The 18,789-nt window shown below is 36.3% G+C and overlaps 2 protein-coding genes across 6 annotated transcripts in view; one reads left to right on the plus strand and one right to left on the minus strand.

The window, feature by feature from the left end:
- Positions 1-3,506, minus strand: part of LOC130929556 (cadherin-12-like) — a 36,604-nt gene extending 33,098 nt beyond the window's left edge. Inside the window, exons 1-2 of one of the 2 annotated variants that reach the window (XM_057856788.1) lie at positions 3,407-3,506; positions 149-479 (exon numbers count right to left, since the gene is read on the minus strand). In XM_057856788.1, the coding sequence (XP_057712771.1) occupies positions 149-154 (6 nt within the window). In that variant the 5' untranslated portion in view covers positions 155-479; positions 3,407-3,506. Of the gene's footprint in view, positions 1-143; positions 480-3,406 lie in introns of both variants that reach the window. The other variant, XM_057856787.1, reaches the window with a different exon arrangement.
- Positions 1-18,789, plus strand: part of LOC130929558 (cadherin-6-like) — a 127,502-nt gene that overhangs the window by 90,306 nt on the left and 18,407 nt on the right. For 2 of the 4 annotated variants that reach the window (XM_057856791.1, XM_057856794.1), the window contains exons 1-2: positions 12,841-12,901; positions 16,903-17,160. In XM_057856791.1, the coding sequence (XP_057712774.1) occupies positions 16,960-17,160 (201 nt within the window). In that variant the 5' untranslated portion in view covers positions 12,841-12,901; positions 16,903-16,959. Of the gene's footprint in view, positions 1-9,352; positions 9,459-12,840; positions 12,902-16,902; positions 17,161-18,789 lie in introns of those variants that run through there. The other 2 variants (XM_057856793.1, XM_057856792.1) reach the window with 2 other exon arrangements.

Below are 18,789 nucleotides of genomic sequence, written 5' to 3' on the forward strand. Positions count from 1 at the left end.
GTTAATACTGTGGCCCACATGATCCACAATGTGAACACTGGCTTTTATGAGGTTGCTGTTTTTTTTCTAATTTACCATAAAAAAGCTTAAAGCTTTCTCTGAATCGTCAGCAAGACATGAAAAGATTACTTATAAGAACGTACCTTACCAACATACTGTGGTTCAGAGCCGGTGTATTCTTCCAGCACAAAGAACTGGTTCCAAACCCAACCTCTTTTAATACGCGGTACGTGTGACCTTCCGTGTCTCGGCCTCGGCCCGCCTTTTTTCCTCAACCGGCGCTGAGGACAGTGACGATCGGTGGAAGCGTAGTCCAACAGGAAACAGCAGCATAAAAGAAAGATGGTGGCATGTTCCCATCTGATCATCAGGGAGAAATTGTTGAGTATTTCGAGAGCCAAGAGGAAGAAGAATAGGAATCTGATTTGGCTTGAATTGCTATTTCTTTTCAGGTCTTCTTTGTAAGTCAACTTGGACATCTAGAGCAAATGAGAAATTACGAATAAGAGTGAGGAATTGTGTGTTTTGCATACTTGCTGTATAGATTGCATGCCACAGGATAGAACTGTTTTGCTTGGTGCAATTAGACACATTCAGGTTGAGAGATTGTCCGTGCCAGGATTGGCGATCAGGTAGCATAGAATAGGACGTCAACATATCCACACATATAGCTGATTTAAATAAGACTGGCTTCCCCGCCTCACATTGCTGGATTGTCTACGAACCAAACCGTAATTTAATTACTGATTACGCCTCAAAAAGGTAATCTGGTTACTTTACTGATTATTTATGGACTATAAACCCCTACTTTTTCCTTCATTTTGAATCCTTCGGCTTTTAGTCCAGTGCAGCTTATTTGTTGATTTATTATGTCCATTTTAATTTTATTCATATTAACTCCATTTATGTCTAGTTCGGATCTTTTACTTCCATTTAAAATTGAGATAATTCGCAGGATGACAAAAAACTAGGTCTGTCAAAATTAACGTTAACGGGCGTTAATTAATTTTTTAAAATTAATCACGTTAAAATATTTGACGCAATTGACGCAGATGCCCCGCTCAGACAGATTTAAATGACAGTACAGTGAAACGCTCACTTGTTGTGTTTTATGGAGTTTTGCCGCCCTCTGCCGGTGCTTGGGTGCGACTGATTTTATAGGCTTCAGCACCCATGAGCATTGTGTAAGTAATTATTGACATCAACAATGGCGGGCTACTAGTTTATTTTTTGATTGCAAATTTTACAAATTTTATTAAAACGAAAACATTAAGAGGGGTTTTACTATAAAATTTATACAACTTGTACTAACATTAATCTTTTAAGAACTAAAAGTCTTTCTATCCATGGATCGCTTTAACAGAATGTTAATAATGTTAATGCTATCTTGTTGATTTATTGTTATAATAAACAAATACAGTACTTATGTACCGTATGTTGAATGTATATATCCGTTTTGGGTCTTATCTTTCCATTCCAACAATAATTTACAGAAAAATATGGCATATTTTATAGATGGTTTGAATTGCGATTAATTGCGGTTTAATTAATTTTTAAGCTGTAATTAACTCGATTAAAAATTTTAATCATTTGACAGCCCTACAAAAAACATATGGTATAAGCATTCATTAATACTCATGACAGTGTCATATCATAATTATAATGGTCTAATAGCGCCACTGTCAAAGTGTTACCAAATACCATAACTAGCAGTTAATGAAACAACTGGAGCAGTAACTGAAGAAATAATTAGCACAGAACATGAGTTTTGATTTTTTTTGTTCATCTGTTTTGCTGCAATGCATGCTAGGAGGCATGTTGGACAACAACACTGTTGACAGTAGGTGGCAGCAGAGGTTGACTGTCTTCCCCAAGGGAGCAGTGATGGCCAAATGAAGCTTCTTGAAGCAATGAAGCTTTGCATTCATTTAGTTTAAAGTTTCATGGTGGTTCATTTAACAGTCGTATGATGTTGCTGTCAAATAAAGTGTTACCGGTTAATATCTTATGGTGTAAATATCCCATAATAATAACAGCTGCGTCTTATAGTCCGGTGCGCGTTATAGTGCGAAAATTACGGTACTTTATTATCAAAGTAACTAAGTTACTTAAAAAGTAATTTATCGGTCACTTTTGCCAGTTTTTCTCCCTTTGCAGCCTCAATATAAGAATGACAACCAAAAAATGTCGTCGCATGTACCGTAATTTCTGGACTATAAGGCGCACCTGACTATAAGCCGCCACCCACCAAATTTGACATGAAAACGGCATTTGTCCATTGATAAGCCGCACTGGACCATAAGCCGCAGTTGTCCTCATTGTATAATGGGATATTTACACCAAAAGATATTAACCGTTAACACTTCATTTGACAATGGCATTATAAGACTGTCATGAAACTAAATGAGCCACCATGAAGCCTTGAACCAATTGGCTGCAAAGCCTTATTGTTTCAAAAATCTTCATTTGGCCATCACTGCTCCCTTGGGGGAAACAGTCAACCTCTGCTGCCACCTTCTGTCAACACTGTTGTCATCCAACATTCCTCCTAGCATGCATTGCGGCACTACAGATGTAAATAACAATCAAAATTCATGTTCTGTGCTAATTAGTTCTTCAGTTACTGTATCAGTTGTTTCATTAATTGCTAGCTATTGTATTTGGTAAGATTTTCTTGGATAATGATGCCATAATACTGTCATAATTATTACATAACACTGTGATAAGCATTATTGAATGCTTATAATAGATGTCGGTTAGTGTCATCCAGGAAATGATCTCACTTTTGAATGGACGTAAAAGATCTGAGCTGGACGTAAATGGAGTGACATTAGTGACATAATATGCCACATGACACATATTGACATCTGTCATTAGCATTCAGTAATGCCCATGATAGTGTCATGTCATAATTATGACGTTCTTATAACAGTCTTATGATGCCGCTGTCAAATAAAGTCTTATCTATTAACTCAAATAAATCATCAAATAGCCGCACTGGACTATAAGCCGCAGGATTCAAAATGAGGGAAAAAAGTAGCGGCTTATAGTCTGAAAATTAGGGTAATTGGCTTTCCGATAATTGAATTTAAAGGGGAGATCAGAATTTTCACATCAGGCTTAATGTCTCTTACATATGATACTACTATGTGTGTAAGTGTACATACATACATAGATGTAAATAAGGTGTACATAGATATGTTTAAACTCTTTCATATATTTTTAAAAGTCCACGATGCACTGAGGGTGCAAAAGTCGTGGGGGGTGCGGTGGGGGGGTCCAATAACATGATTACTGCAATGAAGTAATGATAACTCTGGAATGCAGAATTTTTGCAAAAACACGAAGGTATAATCAACATGTTAAGTTAGGACTGATAACCTATTACTACGTACATGAAACCAACCTGCTGAATTGGATCCAAATCTTCCAGTTCGGGTCAATTTCCTTTATTTGCGGAGGTCACTAAATGCTCCGTCTTGCTCCTCATCCTCTCTTAGTGTGTGTTTCTCCCTCTTTGGCTGCCTCTATCCCTTAATCTTGTCATCTCCCTCCCCCCTAGGACTCTGTCATGTCATCCGTTCTTGAATTTCAACATTTGTTTTATATTAATTTTCAAATTATCATAGCGTATTTAAAGATTATCATCAATTATTTGCTTTCTTTTGTAGTTGAAAGTGATTCTATGTTTTTTTTTTTTTTTTCTTTTACCTCAACCTCAGCCCTCAAATTATTGTCGCCCACCTCCAATTGACAACAATTATGGGAGCGTATTGCTGCCATCCGAAAAAAAAAAATCATTTTTTACATGATAGTTATCACGTTTTTTATGATAATTACGTATCACATTTTTAAATGATAATTGTCACATGTGAACACGATAATTATGTTTTTACATGATAGTTATTGCATTTTTTATATGATAGTAACTATCTTATTACATGATACGATAAAATTTTTACACGATACGGTCACAATTTTACATGATATGAGCAAGTTTTTACATGATAATCATCACGTTTTTACATGATAATTATTACATTTTTACATATCATATTTTTACGCGATAATTATCGAGTTTTTCTGTGATAATGATCATGTTTTTACATGATGCTATTGCGTTTTTTACATGATAGTAATCACGTTTTTCATGATAAGTATCACATTTTTTACATGATAATAATTACATTTGTACGTGATAATTATTACGTTTTTATATGATAGTTATTGCATTTTTGTATGATAGTAATCATGTTATTACGTGATAAAAAATTTACACGATACGGTCACATTTTTACATGATACGAACAGGTTTTTACATGATACGATCACGGTTTACATGATAATTATCACGTTTTTACATGATAACTATTACGGTTTTACATTATATCACATTTTTGCATGATAACTATCAAGTTTTTCCGTGATAATGATCATATTTTTACAAGATGTTACTGCGTTTTTACATGAGTTATCACGTTTTTCATGATCATTATCACATTTGTACATGATGATTATTACGTTTTTACATGATAGATATTGCATTTTTATATTATAGTAATCTCATTATTACCTGATACGATCACGTTTTTACATGATGATTACCAAGATTTTATGTGATTATTATTGTTTTTGAATGATACGATCTGTTTACATGATGATTATCACATTTTTACATGATAATTATCACATTTTTACATGATAATTGCCACATTTGTACATGATATTATTATTGCATTTTTACATGATTGTTCTTGCATTTTTATATGATAGTAGTCATGTTATTACCTGATACTATCACGTTTTTTTCATGATATTATCAAGTTTTTACATGATAATTGTTTTTAAATGATACAATCTGAGTTTTACATGATGATTATAACATTTTTGCATGATAATTATTACGGTTTTACATTATATCACATTTTTGCATGATGATTATCGAGTTTTTCCTTGATAATGATCATGCTTTTACATGCTGGTATCGCATTTTCACATGATAGTTATCACGTTTTTCATGATAATTATCACGTTTTTTTATATAATTAACACATTTGTACGTGATAATTATTACTTTTTTACATGATAGTTATTGCATTTTTATATGATATTAATCACTTTATTACCTGGTACTTCACTTTTTAACATAATGATTATCAAGTTTTTTACGTGATAATTATCATGTTTTTAAATGATACGATCTCAGTTTTTCATGATAATTATCACGTTTTCGCATTAAAATTCTTATGTTTTTACATGATAATCAAGTTGCTCTACGATAATTATCATATTTTTACATGATGCTACCGCATTTTTACATGATAGATATCATGTTTTTCATGATAATTTGGGGACATTGTTTTTTTTTTGCCAGTGAAAATGAATTGGAAAAAATTTGGACGTCCATGGCCCTCAATGGCATCGATCACATATGCGTCAATGGAATCCAAGTACATTGACATCAATAGAGGGCATCATTGTAACCAAATCGCCCTGTATTTTTGTCACCAACATATTTAAAATGGTTCAGTTCATATGAACTATATACTTTTGTTAAAATGTGTGTGCCTAATAATAATTCTAGGCCCTCTTGCCTTTCCATAATAATAACTGAATAACAATAACTGAATTTTATAGTCATTGTATAACTTTTTAACATTAGTTTAGAACATTTGCAGCGCACAAACACTCAAGTTGCTCCGATTAAGCCCACCATGTGTTGGAGGGATTAAGTCGTGCTTCTCCAAAGCGCGCCTCTCTACCATCTGTGCAAAGATGGACCGGAGGACAAAGGCATACTCGTACGTGCTGTACGCTTAAATCAACTTAATTGATTATAATCCACTGTAATCAACCCCTGCAGGGAAGACCATAGTGAAAAGAACGGAAACACTCACACAAACTAGGTCTCGGCTTAACTGTGATTACACTTCTGTTAATGGAGGAGTGAATTTTTTCATGCGTTTCAGCGTATATCTAACAATAGCAAAAGTGGATTTTAAGGGGGGGCAGGCGCACCCTGGTGGCCGAAAAGTGCCATTGCATGTAATTGACTTTCCTATATACAGTGGGGCAAATAAGTATTTCGTCAACCACCAATTGTGCAAGTTCTCCTACTCAAAAAGATTAGAGAGGCCTGTAATTGTCAACATGGGTAAACCTCAACCATGAGACAGAATGTGGGGAAAAAAACAGAAAATCACATTGTTTGATTTTAAAATAATTTATTTCCAAATTAGAGTGGAAAATAAGTATTTGGTCACCTACAAACAATCAAGATTTGTGCCTGTCGAAGAGGTCTAACTTCTTCTAACAAGGTCTAATGAGGCTCCACTCGTGACCTGTATAAATGGCACCTGTTTCAACTCATTATCGGTATAAAAGACACCTGTCCACAACTTCAGTCAGTCACACTCCAAACTCCACTATGGCCAAGACCAAAGAGCTGTCGAAGAACACCAGAGACAAAATTGTAGACCTGCACCAGGCTGGGAAGACTGAATCTGCAATAGGTAAAACGCTTGGTGTAAAGAAATTACTGTGGGAGCAATTATTAGAAAATGGAAGACATACAAGACCACTGATAGTCTCCCTCGATCTGGGGCTCCATGCAAGATCTCACCCCGTGGCGTCAAAATGATGATAAGAACGGGGAGCAAAAATCCCAAAACCACACGGGGGGACCTAGTGAATGACCTACAGAGAGCTGGGACCACAGTATCAAAGGCTACTATCAGTAACACAATGCGCTGCCAGGGACTCAAATCCTGCACTGCCAGACGTGTCCCCCTGCTGAAGAAAGTACACGTCCAGGCCCGTCTGCGGTTCGCTAGAGAGCATTTGGATGATCCAGAAGAGGACTGGGAGAATGTGTTATGGTCAGATGGAACCAAAATAGAACTTTTTGGTAGAAACACAGGTTCTCGTGTTTGGAAGAGAAAGAATATTGAATTGCATTCGAAGAACACCATACCCACTGTGAAGCATGGGGTTGTTTTTCTGCAAAGGGACCAGGACGACTGATCTGTGTAAAGGAAAGAATGAATGGGGCCATGTATCGAGAGATTTCATCAGCAAGGGCATTGAAGATGAGACGTGGCTTGGTCTTTCAGCATGACAATGATCCCAAACACACAGCCAGGGCAACAAAGGAGTAGCTTCGTAAGAAGCATTTCAAGGTCCTGGAGTGGCCTAGCCAGTCTCCAGATCTCAACCCCATGGAAAATCTGTGGAGGGAGTTGAAAGTCCGTGTTGCCAAATGAATGCCCCAAAACATCACTGCTCTAGAGGAGATCAGCATGGATGAATGGGCCAAAATATCAGCAACAGTGTGTGAAAAGCTTGTGAAGAGTTACAGAAAACGTTTGGCCTCCGTTATTGCCAACAAAGGGTACATAACAAAGTATTGAGATGAACTTTTGGTATAGACCAAATACTTATTTTCCACCATGATTCGCAAATAAATTCTTTAAAAATCAAACAATGTGATTTTTAGTTTTTTTTTTTTTCCCACATTCTCTCACGGTTGAGGTTTACCCATGTTGACAATTACAGGCCTCTCTAATATTTTCAAGTGGGAGAACTTGCACAATTAGTGGTTGACTAAATACTTATTTGCCCCACTGTATATAAAAGTTGTAAAGCAATAAAACTGCAACAAAAATGAATGAAATGAACAAAAAATATATATTTTTATAATGGGTCAAAATTATTTTTCGAACATATCACGTGACTAGCAATTTTATTTTTCAAATGATTTTTTTTCTTTGATTGAAAATATTTGGGGGGGGGATTGAAGCAACTTTTGGGGGGATTAAATGATTTAGGACACAAATGTCCTATCCATAATATGGCCCAAAAACAAAAAGGATTGCTACAATCAAAGAAAACTTTTTCGATGAAAAATTAAGAGTTCAAATCGCCAATATTTTTTCGCATTCAAAAACTTTTTCCATGATTGAAATTTTTCTTTTTTTGATTGAAGTGATTTTTCTTTTTGAAAATATATATTTTTTCTAAACAATTTATTTTTTAACTGAATAATAAAGACAAAAATGTCCTTGCCAAAATGTGGCCCAAACACAAATCAGCATTACTTCAATCGAAAAAGTTTTTTCAATAAAAACAATAAACTTAATTTCAATCAAAAACAGCTTGACTTCAATCCCCCCCCCCAAAAAATATATATATAAATAAAATAAAAATAGTGTTCATGTGCATTTGAGATTCAAATTTATTTTTGCATTCAAACACTTTTTTTTTTTTGATTGAAGTGACTTTTTTGGGGTTGAAAATATGTTTTGATTGAAGCATCTTTTTTTTTTTTTTTTTAATTGAAGCAACTTTTTTTTTTGATTGAATAACAAAAACACAAATCTACCTCCATATGGCTCCGCCCAGGGGATACAATTTTAAACTGGGGTAACTACATTGGCTAGACACCGGCGGGCGTACCATATTCAACAGATGACGATCTTGGTGAAAATTATTTCCTTAGCAGCCTGATTTAGAATTCCCCTCAAGAATGATGGAAAACTAAAAACGCTCATTGTCAACTTATTACTATAAATATTCTTTTAAGTTAATTTTATTGCTGACACTGCGTTTCGGGGTCATCAACATGTTGTGCCCCCCCTGCCCCAAAAGTCAAACTCCGCCTATGAATAGTATGCGAACATGTGCACACAACGTCACTACATGGTGTTCACATTCTTGCCCTTTTGCCCTGGACCAATTTAAACTTGGGATTTCCATCCAAAATGTTAAAAATATTGACCCTTCTTAATGTGACTGTTAATATGCAGTCGAGTTTGATTGTGGGCCAGGCCTGAGTGCGCCCGCCAGCACCCCTCTAACTTCCCTGGTTTGAACATCTAGTGCCGTCAACGGCAGCCGATGAGTTTGCAAACAAATATGTGGCTTTTCCCATTTTATCACTACTGACTCATCCTGTTTTGTCTGTCATTGCGTCCATTTCAAGGACACGTTGGACAAAACCAACTCCCCAGAAAGTGTCTGTTTCCTGACCTCATTGGAGAAGTTGAATTTTAAAAGAATGACATTTTTTTCTTAACAGGAGTGACAGATTTGGGTTAGGGTTAGAAAATGAAAAGTTACCTCATTAGAATTTATATGCCCAAATTTGAATGTTTAATAGGTATATTTTAAACAATGCCGGACCTGCCCGGCTGACAAACAGGATGTGTGAGCATTTTACTTTTTGCTCATGATGCTGAGTGATTTAGAGATAATTCCCCATCAGACAAAAAAGATGGCCTTGCCCACTTTTCACCACTTCCTGACAGGAATGTACTTCCCTTTCTGGCTGGCACGGTATCACTTTCAAGGTTCATTCGGGTGTCCCAGAGGTGTCTGTTTCCTGGCGTTTAACTAATGAAAGTCCAGAGGAGCCTATATCAATTTTAGGAAAAGTTCTTGTGCTTTTATGTTTAATTGGGGTGAGTTGAAGTTTGTATTTCTAAGAGTGTTGTGGTAATGATACGGCACTAAAATGACATCATCGTTACAGGGAGCCCTCGTTTCGCGATAAGTGAAAAACCGGGAAGTAGAACCGACAAAAAAACACTTTTTTTTTTTTCTTATGTGTGTTTTCAATGTATTTATTCAGATTTAGCATTGAAAAGAGATACACACAGTGGTATGAAAAAGTATCTGAACTTTTTAAAATTTCTCACATTTCTGCATAAAGTCACCATCAAATGTGATCTGATCTTTGTCAAAATCACACAGATGTGAAAACAGTGTCTGCTTTAACTAAAACCACCCAAACATTTATAGGTTTCCATATTTTAATGAGGATAGCGTGCAAACAATGACAAAAGGGAGAAAAATAAGTACCGCATTTTTTTGGGACTATAAGTCGCATTTTGGGGGGAAATTTACTTGATCAAATCCAACACATAGAACAGGTATGTCATCTAGAAAGGCAATTTAAAATAAAAATACAATAGTGAACAACATGCTGAATAAATGTATAGTATGATAATGTTACATGATGCATGAGCAACGAAATGCGAACTAGTGCTGCAACGATTAATCGATTAACTTGAGTATTCGATTAGGAAAAAGATTCAAATAAAATTTTGCTGCTTCGAGTATTCGTTTCAAGTGGCGTTGTAATGGTTTGTTTTGAAAGTGTTTGCATTAGCTTTATTGATTTGGGTGGCTACACTACCCTCTAGTCTGCTTCATTTCACGTGGCTGAATCCAGCTGCTCCCTGTTAAGACCAACATAAGTTTTTGTGTGAGCTGATTTTTTTTAATGCATTTGTAATTTAGGTCATAGGTATATTTTGCTTTTTTTTTTTTTTATTAGGTGGGAATAAGTGTCTGGACCATTTGTTAAGAGCATTGTAAAAAATAAAAATATAAAAACGTTACTATAGCATTTAAGCTAGCGGACTTTAGCAAATTGTTCTTTGTTGTACATAGATCGTCATTTATTTATTTTTTTTATACTCAGGTATTTTGATTTTTTTATGTTCCTTATCCGATTACTCGATTGTTCGAACTAACTACTTCATTGATTAATCAACAACTAAAATAATCGATAGCTGCAGCCTTACTGCAAACGTGGCCGTTATAGCTATGTTAATGTAACATAGCTATTAAGGGTTATTCAGATAACTATAGCATAAAGAACATGCTATCAAGTTTACCAAGCCATCAGTGTCACTCCAAAACACCAAAATAACATGTGAAATCATATAATAATGTGTTAATAATTTCGCATAAAAGTCGCTCCAGAGTATAAGTCGCACCCCCAGCCAAACTATGAAAAAAAAACTATGACTTATAGTCAAAATGCAGTAAGTGAACCCTCTGCCTAAGGAGACTTAAAGAGCAATTGAAACCAATTTTTACCAAACAATTTAAGTCGGGTGTGTGACCAATCACTGATGAGTGGTTTAAAGCTGCCCTGCCCACTATAAAACACACACCTGGAGAGAATTGTCTTGATGAGAAGCATTGTCTGATGTGCACCATGGCTCGGTCAAAAGAGCTGTCTGAAGACCTGCGATCAAAGATTGTTGATTTGTGTGAAGCTGAGAATACAAAACTATCTCTGAAAGTCTGGATGTTCATCAATCGACAGTCAGAGAAAATGGACAGAGTTTGGCACTGTTGCTTCTCTCCCAAGGAGTGGCCATCCACCAAAGATGACGCCAAGAGTTCAGCGCAGAATACTCAGAGAGGTAAAAAAGAAACCTCGAGTGTCTGCTAAAGACTTCCAGAAATCACTGGCACAATCCAATATCTCTGTGCACACATCAGCCATATGTAAAACTATGGCCAAGAATGGTGTTCATGGAAGGACTCCACGGAGGAAGCCACTGCTCTCTAAAAAACATTGTCACTCGTTTCATGTTCGCAAAAAGGCACTTGCACACTCCACATAAGTTTGGGCAAAATATTTTGTGGACTGATGAAACCAAAGTTGAATTATTTGGGAGTAACACCCAACGTCATATGTGGAGGAAAAATGGAACAGCTCACCAACAACAACACCTCAATCCAACAGTGAAGCATGGTGGAGGGAGTATGATGATTTGGGGCTGTTTTGCTTGCTCGGGGCCTAGACGGAAGAATAATTTCAAAGGTTTATCACAATGTTTTGCAGGAAAACCTGAGGTCGTCTGTCACACTGCTGAAGCTAAAAAGAGGATGGATGCTGCAACAAGACAGTGATCCAAAACAGAAGTAAATCAACTTCAGAATGGTTTCAGAAGAAAAAAATACACATTCTGGAGTGGCCATGTCAAAGTCCAGACTTGAACCCCATTGAGATGCTGTGGCATGACCTAAAGACAGCGATTCGTGCCAGACATCCCTGGAATCTGACTGAACTACAGCAGTTTTGTGGGAAGAATGGGCCAAGATTAGTCCTGATCGATGTGCTAGACTTATCTGCAGCTGCAGGAAGCGTCTGGTTGAAGTTATTGCTGCCAAGGGAGAACCACAAAATATTAAATGTGATGGTTCACTGACTTATTTTTCCCCCGTCTGTCATTAGTTGCAAATTATCCTCAATGAAATATGAAAACCTATAAATGTTTGGGTGGTTTGAGTTGAAGCAAACACTGTTTTTTCATCTGTGTGATTTTGACAAAGATCAGATCACATTTGATGGTGATTTCATGCAGAAATGTGAGAAATTCCAAAAGTTTCAGAGACTTTTTGATTGCACTGTAACTGTAACTAATTACTTTTTTGAAGTAAGATTAACAACACTGCTGTAAACGTTAATTAAACTGAGAAATGTAGTGAACCGGGGTAAATAAATGCTATCTGACATTAACTGTTACCTCAGTGGATCCTTACAAAAAGGGTGTGTTGTGTATTTTATCACATAATCTGTGAATTAAACAATGTAACAGCAATAAACACACAAATTCACAAGATTTATGTTTTCTTTTATTCATTTTGCACTTTAATTAGAACTGCTTTTTAGTTTTAGCCAATAGAAAAAAACTTTTAAATGCTGTGATTTTTAAAAAAAAACAAAAAAAAGCTTTTTTGTTTTCCCTGTTGTACCCAACCCGTACCCAACCGTGACCCTTGTACCAAGGTACTTACTGAACCGTGACTTGCGTGTACTGTTAAACTCCTAATTTTTATTTATTTATTTATTTTATGTAGTATCAGAACAGTACAGGTGTTGGAATCGGGAGCCCAAAAAATTAATGGATGCAACTCTGTAATGTAAACGGAAGTTCCACGATAGTGTTTGAACGTGTGTGTGATGGGGGTGGGCCTGAGCTGTGAGGGGTTTGGAAAAGTGCTGTGACATGAAGTGAAACAAAGAAAAGTGAAGTTGAAGTGAGTCAACTGATAAAAGTGATTGAGAGGTCTGTTCAGGACAAACCCTTGGCTAAATCTGGTAAGTGGCTACTGGCTACATACACTCACATATGTAAAGTATGTCCCATTAGGCTGTTTTAGTGCCGAAAATTGAAACAAAATAGTACTTTTGTAAAGAGTAATTGTTATTACGTGAACAATCATTTTGTGTATCATAAACACACACAACATGTATTATGTTTCTATTTTGTTTTAAAATTTGTGATAATTTATCTTCCATTAAGTGGTTTGAGAAATTAGTGAGTAAGTAAAATAAGTTTTTTTCCACCGTCTGATTCCGTAGGATTTTTGCTCACTTATTTCAAATCTATCCATTTTTTTAGTACGCTTTTTTTCATGAATTCGGCTTTTTTTTTTTTTTTTTTTTTTTAATTCGTATAGTAGCGGTATTAAATTGGAATTCTACAACCTTAACTGATCGTCAGGTCAGTTGCTGTTCATATGAAATAGCTATTTGTCCTAATGAAGAACCTTGCGGAATTCCACATTGTATTTGTTGTGCATTTGAGAAGCTAGTTAGCAAGCTATAGCAGATGAAGTAAAGCCATAGCTCCTAAGTTTTTTCAATAATATATTGTGGTCGATGACACCGAAAGCGGCACTAAAATCTAATAGTACTGCTCCTGTTACGTTCTGTTGGTCCATGTCAGATAGCCAATCATCTGTCATATGTGTGAGTGCTGTAGAAGTTGAGTATCCTACTCTATAGACCAGGGGTGTCCAAACGTTTTGCAAAGAGGGCCAAATTTGGTGTGGTAAAAATGTCAGGGGCCGACCTTGGCTGACGTCCTTTATGTACAACAATATATTTAAGCAAATTTTAGCAAGCCATTCTGTGTGTCACATATGCTTTATTATTTTTTTAAATGAATACATTTCAACAATCTCAATTCCACGGAATCGTTTGGCAGTATATCTAGCCTTTGTGGCGTTCTCTTTCGACTCTCGGGCTCTTGCGAAATACTGCTGCTGTGAAATTAAACTAGCTTCAACTTGCTTCAATTTCTCGCGAATCGCTACGCATCTTCCCCGTAATCTTGCCGTACATGTCAGCGTGTCTTGTTCGGGAATATCGCCTCACATTTAACTCTTTAAAAACAGCGACTGTAGACAGTTGTTGCGTATTTTAGTGAAGAAATAGTCCAATTTCCACCTATCCTTGAAGCGTTGGCCGTCGCAGTCAACTTTCTTTTTTTGTTGATTGTCGCCATTTTAGAAAATTGGGAGTAAAGGGTCACACGGGGGAATGTTGCTTAGAGTGCTGCTGCCTTTTCGTGGGTAAATGAGGAGCAGCATTTAGTGTGTAAGATACTTCATATGCTGGTAGCAGTACTGCTGACCAATTTGTTCAGTCTGTGTGCGGGCCAGACGTTATTGATTTTATGACAGAGGCTGGGGGCCGGATGAAATTTGACCACGGGCTGCATTTGGCCCCCGGGCCGGACTTTGGACACGCCTGCTATAGACCCTACTAACCAACGTCACAGAATGACATGTAGCTGTATCCGGCCGCCATATTGTCCGTCTTTGTTTATCCGTATTCTCAATGGTTTCAATTTGTCGGGCAATATAAGTGCAATTCATGGAAGCCCCGGTGCTTTCAGACGCTGTAAACTCATTGGATGCGTTGCATAAAAAGCGTTATGTGGAAAAATCTTCAGTCTATCCATTCGCCAGATCCATATTTGATGCCTAAATCGATATTTTTCGACCCGCTGTCTTCGCCCTCTCTGCCTGACATCTGCTACCCTGATATCTACAACTATCTTGTCCACACAAAATCAGCCTATTCTCACGAAAGTTTGAAAAACTTTAAGAGCAGCACTCTAAGCAACATTACCCTGTGTGATTTCTAAAATGGCGACAATCAAAAAAAAAAAAAAAAAAAGTTGACTGCGATGGCCGACGCTTCAAGGATAGGTGGATATTGGACTATTTCTTCAATAAAACACGCAACAACTGTGTCTGCCTCATTTGCAAAGAGACAGTGGCTGTTTTCAAAGAGTTTGAAGTGACGCGATAATGATATTACCGAACAAGACACGCTGACATGTACGACAACATTACAGGGAAGATACGCAGCGAGAAATTATAGCAACTTGAAGCTAGTTTCATTTCACAGCAGCGGTATTTCGCAAGAGCCCGAGTGTCGAAAGAGAACGCCACAAAGACGAGACTGTTGAAATTATGAATTAAAAAAAAATAATAAGCAAATGTGACACACAGAAGGGCTTGCTAAAATTTGTTTAAATATATTGTTCTATGTAAATCAGCCAAGGTAGCCCCCCGCATTTTTACCACACCAAATCTGGCCCTCTTAGCAAAAGGTTTGGACACACCTGTTTAATTGATGATCCGTAGACGAGGCCAGCTTCTTTCACTTGGTACCAGCTAAATATTATTCAAAATGTAATGATGGTGAAAGAAATAAGCATCTTGAATTTGAAACTGTATGTTGTCGGCGATTAGCCTCGCAATAATCTTAATTGTGGTTGTCAGCCCAAAACCCTCTAAATAAATATTAAATGCATCTTACCAGATATAAAATGACTACTACATAATCCGTGGTAATCGTTTGGAGCCCGGTTGTCTCGTCGAATTGCAGCAGTCCATCTCGCTCTCCTCTCCGGGTCTCTTGGAATACGGTAGAACTTCAAGTCTCTCCGTCTATCTTCTCTGTTATTGCAACTAGAGCTGTCCCGACGAGTCGACATAGTCGACGTCATCGATGACGTAAATCCGTCGACGAGCACAACATCCCGTCGACGGTTAATGAAGGGTTAAAAAAATATATGCGTGGAAAGTTAGAATGTCGGATGCTCTGTTTGCAAGCGGGGAAAGCGGCACAAAGCCAAAAAAAGCGCACCAGAGTGTCCAAAACATTGCCTTATTTCATAGAAACAAAGGAGAGTACACTCTTCTGTCCTGTCTCTTCAATGCCAAGCTTGGCTGCACGTCGGCCGTGAATAAACACTTCATGCGCCTTCACGCAGTTTGTATTTTTTTTTTTTTTTTTTTTTTTGTACACCAGAGGGTGCTGTCGCCTTACTAAATAATAATGTTTCATTGACAATGGGCCTATAAGTGCTATTAGTATTGTTCTTAATGCTAATTGAAAGGTTTATTTCATGTTATGGTTTATTTTATGGTATAGAAAATTATATAAGGTTAAAAGGTCATAAATATATACAGTATATACAGTGATTGCACTCAAGGGAGAGATTGTCAATGATAAGGTAATAAATTAAGGTAAAGGCAATTCATATAGGCAATTCATTGATATATAAATAAGGTTTAAAAGGAAAAAGGTGAAAAGTTTTTGTTAATTTCTAATTTTGTTGCTTTATTTGTGTGCACCGTAGCTCTTACAGTGTGTTCACATCAAGGATGGAATAAAAGTTGTAAACCATCAGTTTAAGAGACCATCTTTTCAATCGGGATGCTACACTAGTTAATTCTATCAGCATTTGAACTCATTGTTTATTTGTGATTTATTATTGTTATTTACGTGTTTATTTGTACTTTAATAAATAATTTGAGTGTTCCAATATGTTTTTTGTGAATTGCTAAGTGTCAACAAAAATTTCATTGCTAAATTAGTAAAAAAAACAAAACAAAACAAAAAAATAATTATTAGATTAGTCGACTAATCGTAAAAATAGTCGGCTGACTAATCGGGAGAAAATTAGTCGTTTGGGACAGCCCTAATTGCAACCAACCGCCACACACGCCTTCACCATTTTGATTATGAATGTTAACGAGCAGAAAAACACGCCATAATAGGAGGAATTTATATAGCGGTAATGCGTCAACACGACAAGTTGACGGACGATATGGCGGGGAGGCTTGGTTGTGACGTCATGTGAGTAGGGTCTATAGGCATGTTGGTAATTACTCATTAAATTACTCAATGAAAAGAGGATTTAATACAGTTTTCTCTAGCAGTTTGCTCATGATTTTTGTTGATTTGTATTTTATTGATTGTTTTTTTTCCAGAAATCTTTCTGTTTATTTTTCCAGTGAAAACGTTGACTCTTCACAATTTAAAGGGATGCTACTTGGACGACTGCACTAAAAATGAGAATCCTATTGGTAGGTCTTCTATGGCTAAGCCTTGCTTTATCTTTGAATGGATCAAGGGCAGATTCATCACAGGAAATAGCCTCAAATGGCGTCCCGGATAAGAATTTACCCAGGAGAGTGAAGCGAGGCTGGCTGTGGAATCAATTTTTCCTGCAAGAAGAGTACACGGGAAGTGACTACCAGTACATTGGAAAGGTAAGAGAAAAAATGAATCAAAAAACATGACCGAAAAAAAGAATCAGGAATCAAAAACGTTAATTAAAAAATACAGTACATACAGATAGTGCAATGTTATATGGAAAAAGATCCCCAGATAGCAAAATATTACTGAAGCGGATATGGGCCAAATGTACTGCAAATTTAGGCCCAATTTTGTAAAACAGATCCGCCCCGTGTCTTTTGCATCCACTTGCCGGATCAGCAAACTGTTTGGGCCAGAACTGGCCCAAAGTAGCAGAAACCAAATTAATGTATGGCCCAGATATGGCAAACATGTTGTCCAGTCAGGGCCAGCACTGGGCAGGATTTGTATCAAAATCATTTTTAGTATTAAATTTGTGGTCCATTTTGTTCAATGTATCACACAGTAATGTGTTAATATGACAAATTAAGTTTGTCTATTAAAATAATGACAACATTTATTTTTCATGCCATTTATTAATGCTAACGTATTAATGCGCCATAACATTACAACATTGTTTTTTCACAAAATATTTAAATTGGAACAAGCAACTCCAGATTCAAGATAACCCATTTTTAGATTGTAAAACAACATAAGCCCCTTTCACACACGCCGAAACACCGGGTAAATTGTTGTATTAAATGCGCAGCAGTTGTATGTGAAAAAAATTTCCCAAGTTGACTGACACGGAGATTACAAAGGACATTTCACGGGTCGCGTCTTAGTATAATGTCCGGGATTTTCCCGGGAAGCTGTGTGCGTTAAATTCCCCGGTCACAGCACGATGGCTGATGACTAGGGCTGTCAAAATTATCGTTAATTAATTTTTTTAATTAATCACGTTAAAATATTTGATGCAATTAACGCACATGCCCCGCTCAAACAGATGAAAATGACAGCAGTGTAATGTCCGCTTGTTACTTGTTTTTTGGTATTTGGCGCCCTATGATGGCGCTTGGGTCCAAATGATTTTATGGGTTTAAGCACAATGAGTGAGCATGGTGTAATTATTGACATCAACAATGGCGAGCTACTAGTTTATTTTTTGATTGAATATTTTACAAATTGTAATAAAACTAGGGGTGTCAAACGATTAAAATTTTTAATCGAGTTAATTACAGCTCAAAAATTAATTAATCGTAATTAATCGCAATTAATCGCAATTCAAACCATCTATAAAATATGCCATATTTTTCTGTAAATTATTGTTGGAATGGAAAAATAAGACACAAGTCAGATACATTCAACATACGGTACATAAGTACTGTATTTGTTTATTATAACAATATATCAACAAGATGGCATTACCATTATTAACATTCTGTTAAAGCGATCCATGGATAGAAAGACTTGTAGGTCTTAAAAGATAAATTTAAAAAAATAAATAAAATATATAAATACATAAATAAATAAAATATATAAATATTTATAAAAATTCATAGAAAATAAATAAAAGATAATAACTAGTACAAGTTACAGAAATTTTATATTAAAACCCCTCTTCATGTTTTCGTTTTAATAAAATTTGTAAAATTTTCAATCAAAAAATAAACTAGTAGCCCACCATTGTTGAGGTCAATAATTACTTACACAATGCTCATGGATGCTGAAGCCTATAGCCAAGCGCCAGCAGAGGGCGGCAA

This window comes from Corythoichthys intestinalis, chromosome 14, assembly GCF_030265065.1.
Source record: "Corythoichthys intestinalis isolate RoL2023-P3 chromosome 14, ASM3026506v1, whole genome shotgun sequence".
Classification (NCBI taxonomy): domain Eukaryota; kingdom Metazoa; phylum Chordata; class Actinopteri; order Syngnathiformes; family Syngnathidae; genus Corythoichthys; species Corythoichthys intestinalis.